The 20,249-nt window shown below is 37.0% G+C and overlaps 1 protein-coding gene and 1 pseudogene across 1 annotated transcript in view; both read left to right on the top strand.

Moving 5' to 3' along the window:
- GRID2 (glutamate ionotropic receptor delta type subunit 2) overlaps nucleotides 1-20,249 on the top strand; it is a 1,404,204-nt gene that overhangs the window by 890,883 nt on the left and 493,072 nt on the right. Inside the window, exon 7 of the mRNA XM_035004503.1 lies at nucleotides 5,776-5,937. Coding sequence (XP_034860394.1) covers nucleotides 5,776-5,937 — 162 coding nt within the window. The remainder of the gene's footprint in view (nucleotides 1-5,775; nucleotides 5,938-20,249) is intronic.
- LOC118010707 lies at nucleotides 7,581-12,842 on the top strand (annotated as a pseudogene).

Raw genomic sequence — 20,249 nt, 5'->3', positions numbered from 1 at the left:
AGAGCAGAAAGTAACAACACAGTATTTTAAAGCACATTCACCTAAAAGCATAATCCTTCTGATTCAGTTAATGAGTATCTTGAAATCAGGGAACAAATATTTTCTTCCTCCTTTCCTCACTTCCTCCCTCCCTCCCTCCCTCTCTCCCTCTGCTTGCTTGCTTTCTTTCTTTCATTTCTTTTCTTTCTTTTCTTTCTTTTCTTCCTCTTTCTTTCTTCTTTCTTCTTTCCTCTTCATATCCCCAGACCTATATAATGAGTTAAGACTGTACAGGAAACACCACACCTCTTATCCCCCACCTTCATCTTCCTCCCATCAAACCCACAGATGGAAGAAAATAAGAAAATTACTTTTTCTTTGAGGATTTATTACCTAGTAACCTGCTTATTATATGTAATAGATTTTGACAAAATATTTACTATATAAAAGAAAAACTGAAAGAAATTTTATATGTGGAGATTTATATAATTAAGAATCTAAATGCAGGGCTGTTGAATTTAAGATGTTCCACTAAAAGAAGAGCATTTGATATAGAGGCTTCCCTTGGTGAAAATTTTATCTCACTGAAGTTAGAAGAAACAGCAAGAATAGTATGTTTTAAAAATTTGGAAGTAAGGGATTCCTTCAGAGAAGTAACCCTCAAATTGGAGACCATAAAAATTTGCAGGTAAATAGGATAACAGACAGATTTTTATCTTATCAGCAGGGTACTATTAAAAATAACTCAGAAAAAGTAAAAGTATGAAAGTATGACTCAAGTGAGCTCTAAAAATAGAGACCCAACTATTAAATAGAAACCCAAACTATAAAATCACAGTAATCATTACAACAGGGGAGAAGAGGGTACAAGTGGGCCTCAGTAGAGGTCTCTGGGCTTTACTTAATTTAATGTACAGAGAAAGAGAAGATTTAGAAAGAATAAAAAACAAGCTTTCCAAATCTTTAAATTAGTTCCAGAAAGACTAAAATCAAGGGTGAGTTGAAGTTGCAAAATAAATGTTAAAGAAAACTTTTAGCTCTAGAAACAAAGTTTTTACAATATATGAAACAAGAAAAAAGTGAGCCATTCAGTGCTTGGTGAAACTAATGTTAATCTGACTGCTAATGGAGAGAAAATAGAAAAGTTCTTTTTTCTTTTTTTTTTTTGCCTCTGTTGTCTCCATCTAAGAAAAATTGTCTTCAAATTGGAAAAATTAAAGTTATTTTTAAAAAGTAAACCACTCATTTATAAGGATCGGGGTTTGGAGATGGTAAGTGTATGCCTTACTGCATTAAAATGAGGTCAAATAATTGTTTTAGAATAGTAAATAAAGCAGTAGATATGATCACAATATTATAAGTGGAAATACTAGAAAAATACTTGGGAAGAAGACCCAGCTACATGACATTGGTATATTGTTCCAAGTTTCAAAGGGAAGGAAAAAGATTCTGACAGAGCTTAATACACTAAAAGTTGATATTTGGATAAACTGTAGAATATATCACTAAATATATGGTTTGGGATACTTTAAATATGACAATAGGTCTCCTTAAAAGCAAGCACTACCAAACTAAATCCTGTTTACTAATTTTTTAAATAGAGAGAATGTTATATACCTATTTATTGCATATTGATTTTTAGGTAGTGTTTGACCAATTTTTTTATAGAATCCTTATAGGAAGGCATTAAAAAGTCTAGATAGGCTGATGTCACACAAATATTTCAATAAAGGACTCCTAAGAATAGAAGGTAGTAGTAAACATTCTGTTTTCAGATCAAAAAGAAAAAAAGAAGAGGAAAAAGAAAAAAGTTTAAATATATGGAAGTCTCATTATCTTAAAAGTTGTAACTTACGAGTTTCTTTAAAATTAAAAGTAATATTTCAAATAATTTGCCATTTACTTTGTTTATTCTTCAAATCTTTGAGCAAATTTGATATTCCTAGAACATGGCTCAGATATATTTTGTAACTGTGATTACTTCTAATATCCATAACTTCTTTTACCTTCAATTTGGGAAGTATGGAACTAAAAGAATGTTCAACCATAATGATAAATATTCTACGTTTGATGTGCAAGAAACTCTCTATGGTCATCCAAAAATAGTATTCTTGGACCTTACATTTTCAAATATTTAACCATTACACAAATAAAAGTGAATAATAATCCTATCAGATTTGTAAATGGCACAAAGCCAGGAGAGAAAGCTTATGCTGTGTTATATAATCAAGATCCAAATTATTAATATTCACTGACTAATAATAAACCTAAAAGTTGAAATTTCAAAGAGATAAAGGATAGATTCAAAATCATTACAGGAACTCTGGGTGAATAAGACCTGGTCTGACAGCAGTTTAAAGTTATTCAGATGAAGGCGAATTTTGTTTGAAGCTCGCACAAGTCCTATTTGCTCTAAACCATTTTAATGCAATCTTGGTCTCCTTAGCAGAGCATTTTGCTAAGATCAAGAGAGATAACCCCTTATACTACTGTGTCCTAGTCAGATTACATCTGCAATAATGTGTTGGTTATGAGTTCTAAACTCTGAACAGAAACATCAAAAAATAAGAGAAGGACAGAAGAAAAATGCTGAGATGATGAGCAGCCTAGAAATTATACCAAATGATGAACAATTGAAGGAAAGAGGATGTTTCAGGGCAAGTGATGGATGCTGTCAAATATTAGAAGGTTGTCTTTTGTTTTTCTTCATTTTTTTTAAATTTTATTATGTTATGTTAATCCCCATACATTACATCATTAGTTTTTGATGTAGTGTTCCATGATTCATTGTTTGCGTATAACACCCAGTGCTCCATTCAGTACATGCCCTCTTTAATACCCATCACCGGGCTACCCATCCCCGCACCCTCCTCCCTTCTAGAATCCTCAGTTTGTTTCTCAGAGTCCATAGTCTCTCGTGGAAGGTTGTCTTATAAAGGAGGTGGGTGCTGGGGGCTCAGTTAAGTCAGAAAACAAGTGTAGTGAAGGTAAGATAGAGAGAAATGATTGGTCAGATGGTGGGGAAATTGGAGTTTAAGATGTTAGAGGAGGTATGTGTTTGCATCCAGTAAATAGTCACTTGTGTTGGTTGTGGCCAGAATAGAAGTCAAAATCATCTCAGTAGAAATTGCAGTGACTTTTTCTTTAAATGCAGGGAGATAGTTTAGAATCACTGTGAGAAGAGGAGTCAAAGACCTCATGAATACAGAGTGACCAAGAGACCAGTAGGTGATGGCAGAATAGGACTATAGCATAGGAAAGAGCGTGAACCTCAAAACAGGATAGGCACTTCCCTGAGAAAGAAGTAATAGAAGGGGTAATAGAAATCTCAGAGAATGTCATCACCCCCTTTCAATTCCATAGTTTGGAAGGTGGGAATGAGAGGCAGTCATTTGTCGAAAACACCTGTCATATATCAAGGACAAGGCATTCACCTTTAGGAGCAGCACGGATGCTCAAGGTACATGCCTCAGAGTATGCAAAAGACACTGTGCCATGGCAGGGTCAAGATCTGGATGGAACGCAAGTTGCCAGGTTTCTCACATCTTGACTTCTCTCAGACATACCTGATGTTAACCTGACTTTCTTTTCTTTGTCTTCTTTTATTTGACAACTATTTATCAAAAACCAAATGTGTGCTAGGCTTTAGGCTAAGTCAGGAGGAAATAAAGAAGGGAAACAAAAGAGCAAAGGGGACTTTGCACCACCATGAGCCCCTATCCGAAGGAACTCATATTCTAGTGTGAAAACCAAATTAAAAAAAAAAATCTTACCAGTATGATATGTTGCAAATAGAGGCTTGCAACATGAGCGTTATGGGAGTTGAAGAAGACTGCCCAATTAGCCTGGAAACAAGTGGAGTCCTGAGAAATTGTCAGGGTGGGATTCACCTAACTTGTGCCCTGTGAATTGAATATTAGAAGTTAGGTAGCTGGAGAAAAGTAAAGAGACATCAAAGAGTGTTACCCCAACCATTTCATATATACACTTAGAGCAGTCAGTCAGAGGGAGAAGCCAAAGAGAGCTAGAGAGATAAAAGCAAGCAAATTTGAGGAAGTGAAGCAAGGAAAGGTTGAAAGAGGCCAGATTATTGAAGATTATTGAGAAAATGTCCCAAGGTTTTCCTTTTGGGTCTTTGAAGTCTAGATCAAACTGAATTTTGATTCATCAACTACTTTTATCTTCAAGTCTTCATTCGTTGCAGATTTCAGCCACGCCCCCTAGTCTCTCTAGTAATTATCTGGCAGGGGAAGTACAGGGAGGTGAAGGTGAGACTAGCCTGCCTTAATATTTCCTTATAAAGAACAAACTGGTATTTCACACGGTGCATAAGAGTCTCTTTTGTTTTTTCAAGTCACATCATTTTATTTATTTTATTTAAATTCAATTAACATACAATGTATTATTGGTTTCAGAGGTAGAGGCCAGTGATTCATCAGTCTTATATCATACCCAGTGCTCATTACAACACGTGCCCTCCTTAATGTCCATGTCTCTTTAAAGAAAGGCCTGCCTTCCCTAAGTACTATGCATATAAAGTGATGCCTAATAAACACAAATGATTAAGATTCTCCTAGTAATGAAAGAAAACTCACAAGGCACTGTTAGGAAGTGCTTATTAACGGTTTTTCATATTAAACTGTCATCCCAATAGTTGAAATTTAGTGCCATTCTGTGATGTGGGCGGACAATTTTGTAAGATTCCTTAATAATTAATCATAAACAAAGGGCAATCAACATATTGTCCCCTTTGTTTTCAGAAAAAACTGATAACAAGATACGTTTAAAAATCTGAGGAAATTTAAACACTTTAAGATGGATTTAACTTTCATAGCTACATTGATTCCTCATTTTTTTTTACTTTGTATTTTATATTTTTTTCAGAGAAGTAATAATACAACATTTAAAATCTTTTCTTGACTTTGGATATCTCTTGGTGTTTATATTTCCTAAATAATTTCTAATTTCTTTGAAAAATAAACACCTTCTATAATTGACAGTATGGATAGTACTTCTGGCAAGAGTTAAGTATAAGAGTGCAACAGATCATAGCAAAAATTTTCATGATTCATTTTTTCAATTTATATAGAAGGAAGGTAATGACATGATTACTTTGGAAGAAGAAAGCATTAATATATATATCACATATTCACACGCAGTTAATAGTTTATGGTATTTGTCATGTTAATGAATTGCAATGCCTGTGTATAACTAGATAATTTTGTATAGATCCTTGATAATTGTAATGTTTATGAATGGTGCTGTGTTCTCTCATTTTCTCATCACTGAATCCCCATAGACCCGTGCATATACACAGATGGCCCCTTTCCTTTTACTTGCACCTATGACACTCATTTTATATGTAAGATCGAGTTGATATTTCTCCATCTGAATAATCAGAATGCAAAAACTTGACATATTCAGAAAATGTATTATTCAGTTTGCCCTTCCAATCTGAAGCTCTTAGACCCTTACCTCTTCAGAAAGAAATAAGGGCCAGTGATTATCAAAATCTGACACTAACAGACTTGCCTCTGTCGAAACTTTTCTTTTTTATCTTCTCTTTCACACCTAAATAAGCTGAAAAAGCAATTGAGCCGTACAATCAGACAAGACTTCATTGTCAATGGTGAAATTGCCCAGGAAATGAAAAAAAAAGGAACCTTTTGCTTAATAAATAACCCAGTAAACCAGCCATCTATGACATGAATGGAAACAGCCGAGCTGATGATTTTCTCCTTACTCTTGATGGTCGGCATCAATGAGTCTAATGATTACCATCTAATGTCTTTTCAGATTTCAAACCTTTACATATATGACACAGTGCTTTTGCTTGCTAATGCTTTTCATAAAAAACTGGAGGACCGAAAATGGCACAGCATGGCCAGTTTGTCGTGTATCAGAAAGAACTCCAAGCCTTGGCAGGGAGGGCGTTCCATGCTGGAGACCATCAAGAAGGTAACTTTTTTTTTTTTTTTTTATGTTACGTTAATCACCATACATGACATCATTAGTTTTTGATGTAGTGTTCCATGATTCATTGTTTGTGTATAACACCCAGTGCTCCATTCAATACATGCCCTCTTTAATACCCATCACCAGGCTAACCCATCCCCCCACCCCCTCCCCTCTAGAACCCTCAGTTTGTTTTTCAGAGTCCATCGTCTCTCATGGTTCGTCTCCCCCTCCAATTTCCCCCCTTCATTTTTCCCTTCCTACTCTCTTCTTTTTTTTAACATATAATGTATTATTTGTTTCAGAGGTACAGGTCTGTGATTCAACAGTCTTACACAATTCACAGCATTCACCATAGCACATACCCTCCCCAATGTCTATCATCCAGCCACCCCATGACTCCTACCCCCCAGCACTCCAGCAACCCTCAGTTTGTTTCCTGAGATTAAGAATTCCTCATATCAGTCAGGTCATATGATACATGTCTTTTTCTGATTGACTTATTTTGCTCAGCATAATACCCTCCAGTTCCATCACATCGTTGCAAATGGCAAGATTCCATTCTTTTTGATGGCTGCATAATATTCCTCTCTGTGTGTTAATTTTAGCCTTTCTGACTGGTTGTTTGTTTCTGACTTGTTAATTTTAGCCTTTCTGACTGGTGTGAGGTGGTATCTCATTGAGGTTTTGATTTGGATTTCCCTGATGCCGAGCAGTGTTAAGCACTTTTTCATGTGTCTGTTGGCCATTTGGATGTCTTCTTTGGAAAAATGTCTGTTCATGTCTCCTGCCCATTTCTTGATTGGATCATTTGTTCTTTGGGTGTTGAGTTTGAGAAGTTCTTTATAGATTTTGGATACTAGCCCTTCATCTGATATGTCATTTGCAAATATCTTCTCCCATTCCGTCGGTTGTCTTTTGGTTTTGTTGACTGTTTCTTTTGCTGTGCAAAAGCTTTTTATCTTGATGAAGTCCCAATAGTTCATTTTTGCCCTTGCTTCCCTTGCCTTTGGCGATGTTTCTAGAAAGAAGGTAACTTTTGATTAATGTTTCACTCTCCTTAATTTTCACCTAAAGGGGATACAATAAGTCATTTTTTGTTGAGGTATCTTTTAAAAGGATTTTTTTTTGTCACCAATATTGTTGTCAATTCAAAGCACAAGGCAGTGTAATAGAGAAATGAAACATTAAAAGAAACAAGGTCAGGGACGCCTGGGTGGCTCAGCCAGTTAAGTGTCTGCCTTCAGTTCAGGTCATGATCCTAAGGTCCTGGGATCGAGTCCCACATCAGGCTCCTTGCTCAGCAGGGAGCATGCTTCTCCCTTTGCCTGCCACTCCCCCCTGCTTGTACTCACTCTCTCACTCTCTCTCTTTCTGATTTAAAAAAAAAAATTAAGAAACAAAGTCAGAAAGTCACATACATGCATAAAACAAGGAGCCCTTCCTTACTTCTCAGGGAATTGTATGCAAGTATAAAGTTAGCAGTTGAAATGTTTTCAATTGCCTTTGTTATACCCTTAGGATTAGAGATACTCAACTTATTTTTGGGCCTGTCACAAAGTATAAATAGTTGGGGTTTTCTTTTTCTTTAAAATGTACCATCAGCTGAAAAAAATAAGCACAAGACTTCACTGTTTTTCGATGACATGATACATGGTAAGACATTAGAGGAGATGATCTTTAATTTATCTTATAAAAAAGATATAATTCTTAAACAGTTAATATTTTGCAGGCTTCGTGAACTATTTTAGATATTTGGTGCATTCTTCTTCGTCACTGTCAGTGTAGTGTTTAGCCTGGCTGTGACCTGTTTTGGCTGAGCTACGTGCTCTGTTCCCAGGAGGCAGTTTATGCTGTTTAGATCTCTCAACGGTGTAAGCATCCTGCAGTTTATTAGCCTCTTTGTCATGTCATCCTTGCTGGCATTTTCCGTTTGTCTCACACAGCTTCTTGGATTTAAAATGAAATGATTAATAAAACAAACAAATTTCTCCTGTACCCTTTACACAAAGAAGACAGACATTTGGAGGTTTATGTTCCTCATTTTACCCATCCCTTTTTCTCTCTGATGTGTTCGCCTTTCGCTCCTAAAACAAAAAGAGATACAGCTAGTCGAATGAAATATGAATGTATTTAGAAAAGCCAGAGAAAAAATTAAAAAATTATCATTAGAAGTGAACTACATGTACAAGAAACCAGGAAGTGGAAGAAAGAAATGTTGCAAATGGAGAATAGCCTGGACCTTTCTTTTGGTATGTTTCCTCTTTGGGAAAGAATTGCTTTAATGAGAATTTAGACTCTTATCAACAGAAGTGTTTGAAAATTAAATGCCTTGACTATATTGGCAGAGTAAGATATTTCAACTAAAAAATGAATAAGTCAAATCTAAACTCAAAGTGTTGCCAAGGTCTCCCTATCTGTCTATGTAGAGATTTGGCAGGTATGAATCCAAGGGAAGTTGTTGAACATGATTCTGATCCTGCCAATTTATTAATTCATGGTTTGGCTAGGATGCAGGAACCTGAATATATTCATTCTTCTGAAAGTTCCTCACAAAGACAGGATAATAGTTTGGGAGGTTGCTTAGGAGATACTTATTTAGTGAAAGTATTAGTGGGAGGGAAATAGACACATTATAATAGGTAGGTGGTTCTCATGGAACAATTCAATTATAGAAAATGTTCCTGTTGGAAAATGTATAATCAAAATAATAATTTAATATAATAATTATGACATTTATTTTGGGGGGAATATTTGTCTATTTGTCCCAGTAAGCTTTCAGCCCAGTGACACTTTTTAAAAGAGCATATCCATTCTATGTATTTAGAGACTAAGTTTGAATGATATATATCATTGCAGATATTCAGTTTCCTTATGTTTTTTAAGTAAACTCAGCCCAATGTGGGGCTTGAACACCTCACACTGAGATCGAGAATCACATGCTCAGTTTCATTATTTGTTGTTTAGCTGTTTAGCTCTCTCAACGGTGTAAGCATCCTGCAGTTTATTAGCCTCTTTGTCATGTCATCCTTGCTGGCATTTTCCGTTTGTCTCACACAGTTGACTTTAACAAAAATGGAGTTATTTTTTCCCCAGTCATATTACTTTGCCTCATAAGAGTATTATGGTCATCCCATTCAGATGTTCAGGTTGATAATACTGCATGCACCAGGAAAATTTGAAAGAAAGATTACTACTCATACAGGAACTCCCAGGAGAGCAGAGTGGGCTCAGGGACATCGAGGCTGGCTTGGGCCAGGCAGCGAGAGCGGGTCAGGTTTTGCTAGTGGCTAGGAGGTGGGACTGGGAAAAATTCCCATGTACTTGGGCTAGAGATTTTCAAGGCTTATTATTTCCTATTGGTGTCAGCAAAGGAGGTGCAGGATGAGCTTTCTTGATTGGCATATCCAGATGTGGAGCCAAAGGGGAAAGGGAGACCAAAGCTTAGAAATAAATCAGCAGCCAAACATCACAAATGAGGTCAGGCTCTTTATTACAATTGGAACATTCTAGTGATAAAATTTTTTATTACATTCAAGTAACCACTGCATGTCTATATTAAGGGCATGCTATCTATACTTTCCAAAGCCTCTGTGTCACTGTGAAGAGACAAGTGAAAGAATGAGGGTCTGTCCCTTAATTTATATTCTTTTTTGGCGGGGGGTGAGACCAAAAAGTTAAGAAACAACACAGTTGACATAAGTACTGTAAATATCCAGTACATTTATATGGGGGGTGGTGGGGGGAGAGGCGGGGGTTTCCAGGACACTGTTGTATGGAAGCTTTACAATGTATTTTATGAAGTGGTAAGATAGGTACTTCCACGTTTCTCTTCTTTAAAAAAAAATAGCGGTCAATTCTCAAATGTTTATTTTTCCCAGATATTATCAGTAACTCCCAAGCCATTGCTATTTATATGAATTTTAGAGATTCATTTTGAGTTATAATTTTTAAAATATTGAGTCTTCCCCACCCATGGACATGGTATCTATCCATATAGTCATCTTTTTATAGCCCTCAATAAAGACTGGTGTCCTTCATACATATTTGCATTATATTTTATTCCTAAAATTTTGTGAAGTTTGGAGTATGTATGTCTGTGTGTGTGAATGTGTGTACACACTATCATGAATAGAATTTGTTTCCATTACGTTTTCAAACTAGGTATTGTAGGTATGTAAGGCAGTTGCTGATGTTTGATATTATTTTATGATTGAGCTGATCAGTTCTTGAAGCTTGACTCCTGATTCTCGCTTCTTCCTTTGTAGTTTATTCTCTTGTCTTTTTCAAGTAGACATTGATATCATCCTCAAGTAAAATTAATGTTATCCCCTAATTTTAATATTTTGTATCTTTTTAAAACTTTCAAAAGCTTTAAAAAAAATGTTCTTGGGGCTGTCTGGGAACATGACCTGTCAGGTACACCTGAGAGCCTTACGTACCTCAGAGGTGGCCATCTTTTCCTGCTCCAGGTGAGAATGCCAGGTCATCTCCATCTCAGAGATGTAGAGGTGAGAATTCTGCCCCTACAGGAGAGCTGCTGCTGATGCCAACCTGACCGGGAACTGACCTGCAGAAGCCTGCCACACAGGACATATTATTTTACAGCTCTCTTCTGATGCATTCTTCAACTATTCACACTTGATTTTAATGTTAATTCACCACTGACATAAGGCACTTCCAGCTCTTGGGCAGAAGGAGCCCCAAGCTATGGTGTTAGCGGGTAGAGGCCTGATGTGGGGTCTACATCAGAGTCTGTAGGTGAATTTGCAGGATGGGCCAGCAACAGAGGATACAGTGGTTAGTGAGCAGTCTCTAGGCCAAAAACTTGTGATTTGAGCAACATATGTAAATATGGCAACGTGTGAAGAAAATTTGGGGGTTTTCTTCAACGTTTTATTGACCCTCTGGCTGAAGAAGACAATGTTTCTGTAGATATTGCTGGATGTTTGTACGTGCAATGATGGGGTGATTAATATTATTAGGGAATCATGTTAAAGTGTAAACTGAATAAAATCATTGGACAAAAATCTGTACACCCACAGGAAGTTATCTTAACTTTTAACATGGTTGTCAATGAGATAGTCTTTGACAGTTACTGGACTCAGTCATACAACATCAGATTTAAGTAGGACCATTCACTGTGTTGAAGACTAATTGCATGAGTCTGAATTTGGAAGACATTGACCGATCTGTCACCATCAGTGGCATGTTGATTAGGATGTCACACCTGCTTCCCGAGATGCAGAAATCCTTCTTGCAATGCCGGGTGTGCACTCACATTGCCTTGGTGGAAATGGACCATGGTTGAATTGCTGAGCCCTACGTGGGTGAGGGCTGACCTACAACCACTCTGTGTTCTCAGACAAGCAGATGATCAAACTTCAAGAGTCTTCTGAAAATATGCCTGCAAGGCAGATGCTTCATGATGTCATCTTTTTTACTCACAATGATCTTGTTGACAAGGTTCAACCTGGGGACAGAGTATACAGTACAGACATCTATCGAGCTGTTCTTACTGAGTCAATTCAAGAGTGAGTAATGTGAAGTCTGTCTACAAAACCCACATTGATGGCATTTATTATCAGAAAATGGATGCAGAACATCTGCATGAAGAAGCAGATGAAGATATAGAACGGAAACTTTTTTCAGAGAAGCATGTGTTATTGCTTAAGGAGCTTTACAGAAAGCAAGGCATTTATGAAAGGATTGCTTCAGTCTCAGCTCCAAGCATGTAAAAACATGAAGATTTAAAAAAGGGAATCTTGCTTCAGCTCTTCCTTAGAAAAAGGAAAGATTTTAGTCACATGGGAAAGGACACACTTTGTGCTGAGAACAACATCCTGATGTGTGGTGACCCTGGGACCAGTAAGTCCCAGCTTCTGCAGTATATGTACAACCCAGTTTCCTGGGACTGACTTAACGGTGTTAAGTAACAAAAGACCCTGAGATGAGACAGGTGGTCCTAAAGACTGGTGCCTTTGACCTAAGTGACGATAGCATCTGCTGTATTGATAAGTTTGAGAAGATGAATGAAAATATGAGATCAGCATTGCACAAGGTCACGGGACAGCTGACTGTTGCAAAGCCTGGGATTATTTGTCAGCTCAGTGCACACACCTGTATCCTGGCAGTGGCAAATTCTATTGAGTCTCAATGGAATCCTAAAAAACAGCCGTTGGTAATATCCAGCTACCTCACATGTTATTATCAAGGTTTGATTTGATCTTCCTCATGCTGGACCCTCAGGATGAAGCCTGTGACAGGCATCTGGTTCACCACCTCGTGGCTCTGCACTACCAGAGCAAGGAGCAAGTGGAGAAGGGGTTCACAAATGTGGCAGTATTGAAGAACTCCATTGCTTATGCTCACAGCACAGTCATGTCTTGGCTGAGCCAGCAAGCCACCCAGGCTCTCATCCAGGGTTATGTAGATTTGAGGGGGATCAGAAGATTAGTAGTAGCTGAGGAATGGTTTCTGCATACCCTTGTCAGCTGAAATCCTTAATTCGCTTAGCAGAACCCCTGGACTGACACTATGGACATATCTATTCTTACTCCAGAAATGAATACCACCTCTCTGAAACGGAGAGAAGGGTTAGCTGAAACACTGAAAAAACTTAGTTTATGTAACGGCAAACACCAACTCTAAAACACTCACAACTTTTTGAGGATATCCAAGGACAATCTGACATAGCAATTACCAAAGGTATGTTTGAAGAAGCGCTGCATGCTTTAGCTGATGATGACATCTTGACAGTGGCTGGAAAAACTGTTTGCTCTGAATCTTTTGTGAGCAGTGCTGTGTGTTCTGCTTGTCTGCACTTGGGCATTGCACTTGCTTCCACATATGTTTGGCATATAGGCCAGTCAGCTGCCATGCTGCCATCAGCAGAAATAGATTCTTAAAATCATTATCTGGGTCCATAAGAAATTTTTAACTTGGGTTCAATTTTCTTAGGAAAGGTAGGTTTTCATAAAGTGTGTGTTTTCATTTATCCCTCCACATTTTGAGTAAAAATATGATACCAATTACAACATATATGGTAGAAATTATTTTCTTGTAGTGCCGTTTTTTTGTTTTGTTTTGTTTTTTTGTTTTTTTTAGCACCAGGGTTTTTAATCTGTATGTATATACAGATAGCTGGATGCCAGTGTTTTTTGAAGGTAGCAGTCTGGGTCATGTTTTTTGTGCTTGACTTTCTAATAGCAAGCATCCATATACTTGGAGGTTTTGTAATATGAAATAAGACTTAATCAGAGCCTTTCTCCCTGTTATAGCACTCAAATATAATTCCTTCTAGAGGCTGGGTCTCATGGCTACTGTAAGATCAGGAATTAATGGTTGGAAGTGATTTGGTTCTAGGTTAATGTCTGCCACTTTACCCTACTGTACAAAACTTTTTTCATGAATAAATGACAGAGAGAATTTTAAAAATAATAAAATAAAACTTTTCTTGACTAACTGCTTTAGCTTCAACTTCTAAACTTGTGTAATTTTGATGATAAATAGCATCTTGGTTTAATAAATATGCCAAAGGTGTTTTGCTATTAAATATTTCAAAGGTATTATTTGAAAAGAGATTTTTTAAATTAGGTAAGTAATGTATCTTTCTATTTTTATTTTACTATTTTTGTACTTTTTTAATTTATTAGTAACCCATATAAAATAAAGATAATCCTTCCCCAGTGTTAAGGTGGAGAAAACTGAGCCTCAGAAAAATTAAATGACTTATTAAGGGTTGGTTACAAAGCAAATTAGTTTTATTACCAAGTTGTTTGGCTTCCAGCTCTGTGTTCTATATACCATACTATTTATCCGTTTCCTTGTTCATAGTGGTAGTTTTATTCACTACTGTCAAAATCATTTGGCTAAAGAAAATACCACACACCAAGAAATCAAGGGTAGAGGTACCATGTGTAAATATTATATAAACGATATCTTAGTTTCAATGTGGCTTTTTCAAATGCCTTGAATTTGGAGTGTGCATTGATGAGTCTGCAAGGGGACAGTTCTAAAGGCATGGACTACATTTTTAAAAGCTCTTGTGGCGAAAAGTTTATTAGCACACATATGCATTCTTTTTTTTTTTTAATCTTATTATGTTATGTTAGTCACCATACAATACATCATTAGTTTTTGATGTAGCGATCCACGATCCATTGTTTTCATATAACACCCAGTGCTCCATGCAGTACGTGCCCTCCTTAATACCCACCACCGGGCTAACCAATCCTCCCTCCCCGCTCCCCTCTAAAACCCTGTTTGTTTCTCAGGTCCATAGTCTCTCATGGTTCATCTCTCCCTCCAATTCCCCCCGCCCGTTTTTCCCTTCCTTCTAATGTCCTCCATGTTATTCCTTATGTTCCACAAATAAGTGAAACCATATGATAATTGACTTTCTCTGCTTGACTTATTTCACTTAGCATAATCTCCTCCAGTCCCATCCATGTTGATGTAAAAGTTGGGTATTCATCCTTTCTGATGGCTGAGTAATATTCCATTGTATATATGGACCACATCTTCTTTATCCATTCATCTGTTGAAGGGCATCTCAGCTCTTTCCACAGTCTGGCTATTGCGGGCATTGCTGCTATGAACATTGGGGTGCATATGGCCCTTCTTTTCACTACATCTGTGTCTTTGGGATAAATACCCAGTAGTGCAATTGCTGGGTCACAGGGTAGCTCTATTTTTAAATTTTTGAGGCACCTCCACACTGTTTTCCAAAGTGGCTGTACCAACTTGCATTCCCACCAACACTGTAAGAGGGTTCCCCTTTCTCCACAACCTCTCCAATATTTGTTGTTTCTTTCCCTGTCCATTTTGGCCATTCTAACTGGTGTAAGGTGGTATCTCAGTGTGGTTTTGATTTGGATTCCCCTGATGGCTAATGATGATGAACCTTTTTTCATGTGTCTGTTAGCCATTTGTATGTCTTCTTCAGAGAAGTGTCTTTTCATATCTTCTGCCCACTTTTTGACTTGATTATTTGTTTTTTGGGTGTTGAGTTTGAGAAGTTCTTTATAGATCTTGGATACCAGCCCTTTATCTGTAATGTCATTTGCAAATATCTTCTCCCATTCTGTGGGGTGCCTCTTTGTTTTGTTGACTGTTTCCTTTGCTGTGCAGAAGCTTTTTATCTTGATGAGGTACCAAAAGTTCATTTTTGCTCTTGTTTCACTAGCTTTTGGAGATGTATCTTGAAAGAAGTTGCTGTGGCCGATGTCAAAGAGGTTACTGCCTATGTTCTCCTCTAGGATTTTGATGGATTCCTGTCTCACATTGAGGTCTTTCATCCACTTTGAGTTTATCTTTGTGAATGGTGTTAGAGAATGGTCGAGTTTCATTCTTCTGCATGTGGCTGTCCAATTTTCCCAGCACCATTTATTGAAGAGACTGTCTTTTTTCCATTGCATGTTTTTTCCTGCTTTGTCAAAGATTATTTGACCATAGAGTTGAGGGTCCATATCTGGGTTCTCTATTCTGTTCCATTGGTCTGTATGTCTGTTTTTGTGCCAGTACCATGCTGTCTTGGTGATCACTGCTTTGTAATATAGCTTGAAATCGGGCAACGTGATGCCCCCAGCTTTGTTTTTCTTTTTCAACATCTCCTTGGCGATTCAGGGTCTTTTCTGATTCCATACAAATTTTAGGATTGTTTGTTCCAGCACTTTGAAAAATGTCATTGGAATTTTGATGGGGATGGCATTGAAGGTATAGATTGCTCTGGGTAGCATAGACATTTTAACAATGTTTATTCTTCCGATCCATGAGCATGGAATATTTTTCCATCTTTTTGTATCTTCTTCAATTTCTTTCATGAGTGTTTTGTAGTTCCTAGAGTATAGATCCTTTACCTCTTTGGTTAGGTTTATTCCAAGGTATCTTACGGTTTTTGGTGCTATTGTAAATGGAATCGTTTCTCTAATTTCTCTTTCTACGGTTGCGTTGTTAGTGTATAAGAAAGCAACTGATTTCTGTGCATTGATTTTTGTATCCTGCCACATTACTGAATTGCTGGATAGTAATTTGGGGGTGGAGTGTTTTGGGTTTACCACATAAAGTATCATGTCATCTGCGAAAAGAGAGAGTTTGACTTCTTCTTTGCCAATTTGAATACCTTTTATTTCTTTCTGTTGTCTGATTGCTGTTGCTAGGACTTCTAGTACTATGTTGAACAACAGTGGTGAGAGTGGGCACCCTTGATGTGCTCCTGATCTTAAGGGAAAGGCTCTCAGCTTTTCCCCATTGAGGATGATATTTGCTGTGGGTTTTTCATAGATGGATTTTATGAGCTTGAGGAATATTCCCTCTATCCCTATACTCTGGAGAGTTTTAATCAGGAAAGGATGTTGTATTTTGTCAAATGCTTTTTCTGCATCAATTGAGAGGACCATATGGTTCTTCTCCCTCCTCTTATTAATGTGTTTTATCACATTGATTGATTTGCGAATGTTGAACCACCCTTGCATCCCGGGGATAAACCCCACTTGGTCGTGGTGAATGATCCTTTTAATGTGTTGTTGGATCCTATTAGCTAGGATTTTGTTGAGGATTTTGGAATCCAACACATACGCATTCTTTAGTGTATTATGAGAACCTACATTTAATTGTATTATATATTTTGGTAAGGAGTTTTCATGTTGTATAATTTAAATTTGTTAAGGTTACATGCCCTAGAGAAAGCTTTCAAGCCTTTTAAACTAAATAATAAGTAAAACAACAGCTGAGCTGCTCTGGAAGAAAGTCGGGGATGATCTCCATAGATGGACTCACACCACGACTGGTTCTTAGAACCACAGTTTGAAAACCACTTCCCTGGGACATTTAGAGATCAGTTTAATCCATACAGATCTACCGTCTTTCTTAGCTTGTGAAATAATATTACATTCAGGCAATGTGAGCAGAGTATTTTTATTTACAGACTTGTTCTAAAATTAAATGGCAATCATTTTCTATTTTTTCTTACTGTTAATGTTGAAACAGCTTCCAAGAGTACGCTCTGTTCATTCATGTATTTATCACTCTTTTAACAGATATTTATCACATGCTTATAGTGTGGAATGTATTATTCAAACTCTTTTATGTCATTACCCAAGAAAGAATTTAGAGCCTAGTAATGAATATTGGCATTATTATACAAAAAGCTATCCTCTAAGGTGAGAGGCAACGAAAGGCCCCCAAAGTGGTAAAAATAGGACCCTGTGGAATCTTAGAAAGAGTGTACCATGCGGTGGTACACACTCAGATCCCGAATTCTCAGCTGAGGTGCTCTTTCCCAGGAAGGCACACAGCTGAGCCTCTGTCCAGGAACTGCCCTGCACAGTAGGGAGCTGTTCCACTCCCTTCCTAGAGTTGTATGCACCCAGTGACCCATCACTGCACAATAGTCTGAGTCCCTTGCCTCTGATGGGGTAACTCCAGAGTTATTTTACTCCTCCCCAGGGACTGGCCCCAGGCATCAACTGAACCCTTGCTGTATTTCCATCACTGTTTCACCTCTCCCTTTCCAGCCCCTCTTCTTTCACTCCCTTGCAGGTGCTTTTCTTAGGAGGACTTCAGGTAACCCTGCTGCACGCAAGCAAATCCCCATTTCAGAGCTATTTTCTGGGAAACCTGACCCAAAACAGAGAAAACACATTAGAAGAATTTGCATGAAACTGATAGCATATTAATGGGAACTTGAAAATTAACAGGTTTAAGATAGGTAAAGCTATGGAAAAGAGGATATTTCAGGTGGTGGGAGCACTCTAGCTGCCGTATCTATTGGAATAAATTATGTGGACAATGACAACAATTGATTAATTTACCAGAGTGCATAAAATACATGGAGAGAATAGTCGACTGGAAAGAGATTGAGGAATTTATTTTGTATGTAAATAAAAAGCCCTAAAGAATTTTTGAGCAAGGATATGACAAAATGAGAGCTGAGTTTTAGAAAAAAAAAATATATGCTTATATCTTTTAGTTTAACTAAAAAAAAAAAACCTAAGAAAAATACTACACTCAAAATATGTGAGTACATATAAACACTGACATTTTCTATGTATTCTACATGAGTAAGCCAATCAAGATTTGATAGATCCTTAAATCAAATACTTCAGCATTGGCTTAATTGATCAATTTCTGCTAAATCCTTTATGGTGATTATTTTCAATACTATATGTAGCAAAATAGAACATATCAACATTTATGTCAGTATCTCAAATCATTTAGTACCAATACATTTTCTTGTATCGATACCTGTCCTATCTAAAAGAGATCTTAATGCATCTTGGTATCTAAAGAAGTTTTCTTTGAAATGGCAAAAATATTGAAATTACTCTAATTCTTATATGGTATTCATTCAACAAATATTTACTGAGTGCTACCATACGCTGTACTGTAAGATCACAGAATAAGGAAGGAAAATAGAAATATCAAAAATAATTACAAGTCTGATTAGTTCTACAAAAGGGAAACACCAACTATTCTGGAAATATGTGACTGGAGGACGTCCTTATCTATAAGAATGACAGATAGGTGGAAACCTTTAAGATGAGTAGTTATTAGCCGGGAAAAGAAAGGGAAGAGTATTCCAGGAATGGGGAAGGAACAATGTTTCATGCAAGGGCAACAGAATATTCTCAGGCTTGGAGGAAAGAGTGCTTGGCGCATGTAGGCATCTGAAATAAAACTGGGGCGGCTAGAAGAGAGATAGAATGGGGACTTGGTTCCTCATTAGCTAAAACAAGGTAGACAGGGAAAGATCATGAAAAGTTTTGTAAACCATATTCAAGTTCCTGAACTTTATTCAAGGGGCAAGCTTAAGCTACTGAGGTATTTTAAATGTGGGGGCGGGGTGGTGGTGACAAAATTGGATTACTCAGTGGCTGCCAAGTGGAGAATTCATTCTGCAGCTGCCATTGGACCAAGACAGACTGGATGAGAAAATGAGACTTAACAGTCTGGTGTTCCAACTCAAAGGAAACCAGGGCAATGGTGTTGGTGGTAGGGATGGATAGAAATAGATGTCTTTGAGAGATATTTCAGTGATTAAAATAAGATTTGGTGATTTAACATAAACATGCAGGGGAGAAGAGAGGGTTCTAGGCTTCTGACTTGGACAAAAGTAACCCTAATAAGTTAGGGCTCTTGTTGTTGTTGTTATTTAATTTGTATACTTAGAGGAATGAAATCATATTACTTTGCTTTTGGTGTAAAGCACCATGTACCATTTAGAATTTATGAACCTGAAGGAGAGAAAGATAATTTAGGAAAACATAATCTGACTTGCCAGTAGCAGTACTGACTTGGAATACAATATAGCATTTTTACAATAATGTGTGCAAATAAATTTTTTTGCTACTAGAGCTTTTAAAATGCTGTCTATGCCCTTAGAATAGGGACTCTTGTAGACATGTCAATGTATACTCCAGCTTCGGGGCATTTGAATCACGAAGTGGGTAAAATGGTATAAAATTTAACTTATTTCAGTTCAACATACATTTTTGAGCAATCCACTATGAGATAGATATATATAGATATAGATATAGATATAGATATACACACACACACACATACACACGCATATATATATATAATGTTGGGCACACAGTTTATATAGTCTAGAGGAAGAAGTATGAAGCACAGGATGGAGATTTCAGTTCAGGTTCCTCAAATAACATGTCATCTGGACCTCAGTTTCTTTTTCTCTAAGATACAGATAGCATAATCAAAATACTAACAATACCCTATTGACTTCTCGGTTCGCTGCAAGTATCTATCATGAATGAATATTTTAATGCATATGTATATAGGCAAATGCACATATGCATATATGTATGCATATATATACACACATAAATGTTATATGGCAACTTCAAATTTTCCTAAACATTTCACACAAATGAAGGTTTTTTTTTTGTGGTTTTCTTCATCTTATAATGTAGTATTTATCTACCATTATATTTCTTTTCTGGGTAGAAATGTAATATTTCCTCTGTCAGGGATTTTTCTCTCTGAAATTAACTTATGAAACATGAGGGCACCACGGTACACCACTGAGTCTGGCATCTTTCAGTGTGATCTCTGCCTTTGGGGGCTCATATTTATTTAACAGGGTGTTCTTGGTTACCAAGCATGTCTGCAAGTTGCAAGGAACCTAGAAATATGTATAAGGAAATTAGACCAGTGTCATAAATATTTGATCTTCCATATGATCCTCCAAAAGTATCTCTAAGTTACTGTGCAGTTCAAGCATAGGGAAAAGTCCTTTAGCCTCATAACAGAGAGAAATAAATTCTTAGTAAATATTTTCTCTTCTTTTTTTT

The sequence above is a fragment of the Mirounga leonina genome, unplaced genomic scaffold (assembly GCF_011800145.1).
Source record: "Mirounga leonina isolate KUSES-001 unplaced genomic scaffold, KU_Mleo_1.0 Mir_129, whole genome shotgun sequence".
Classification (NCBI taxonomy): domain Eukaryota; kingdom Metazoa; phylum Chordata; class Mammalia; order Carnivora; family Phocidae; genus Mirounga; species Mirounga leonina.
Note: the sequence above shows the minus strand (reverse complement) of the source record. Positions and strands in the feature narration are given on the sequence as shown.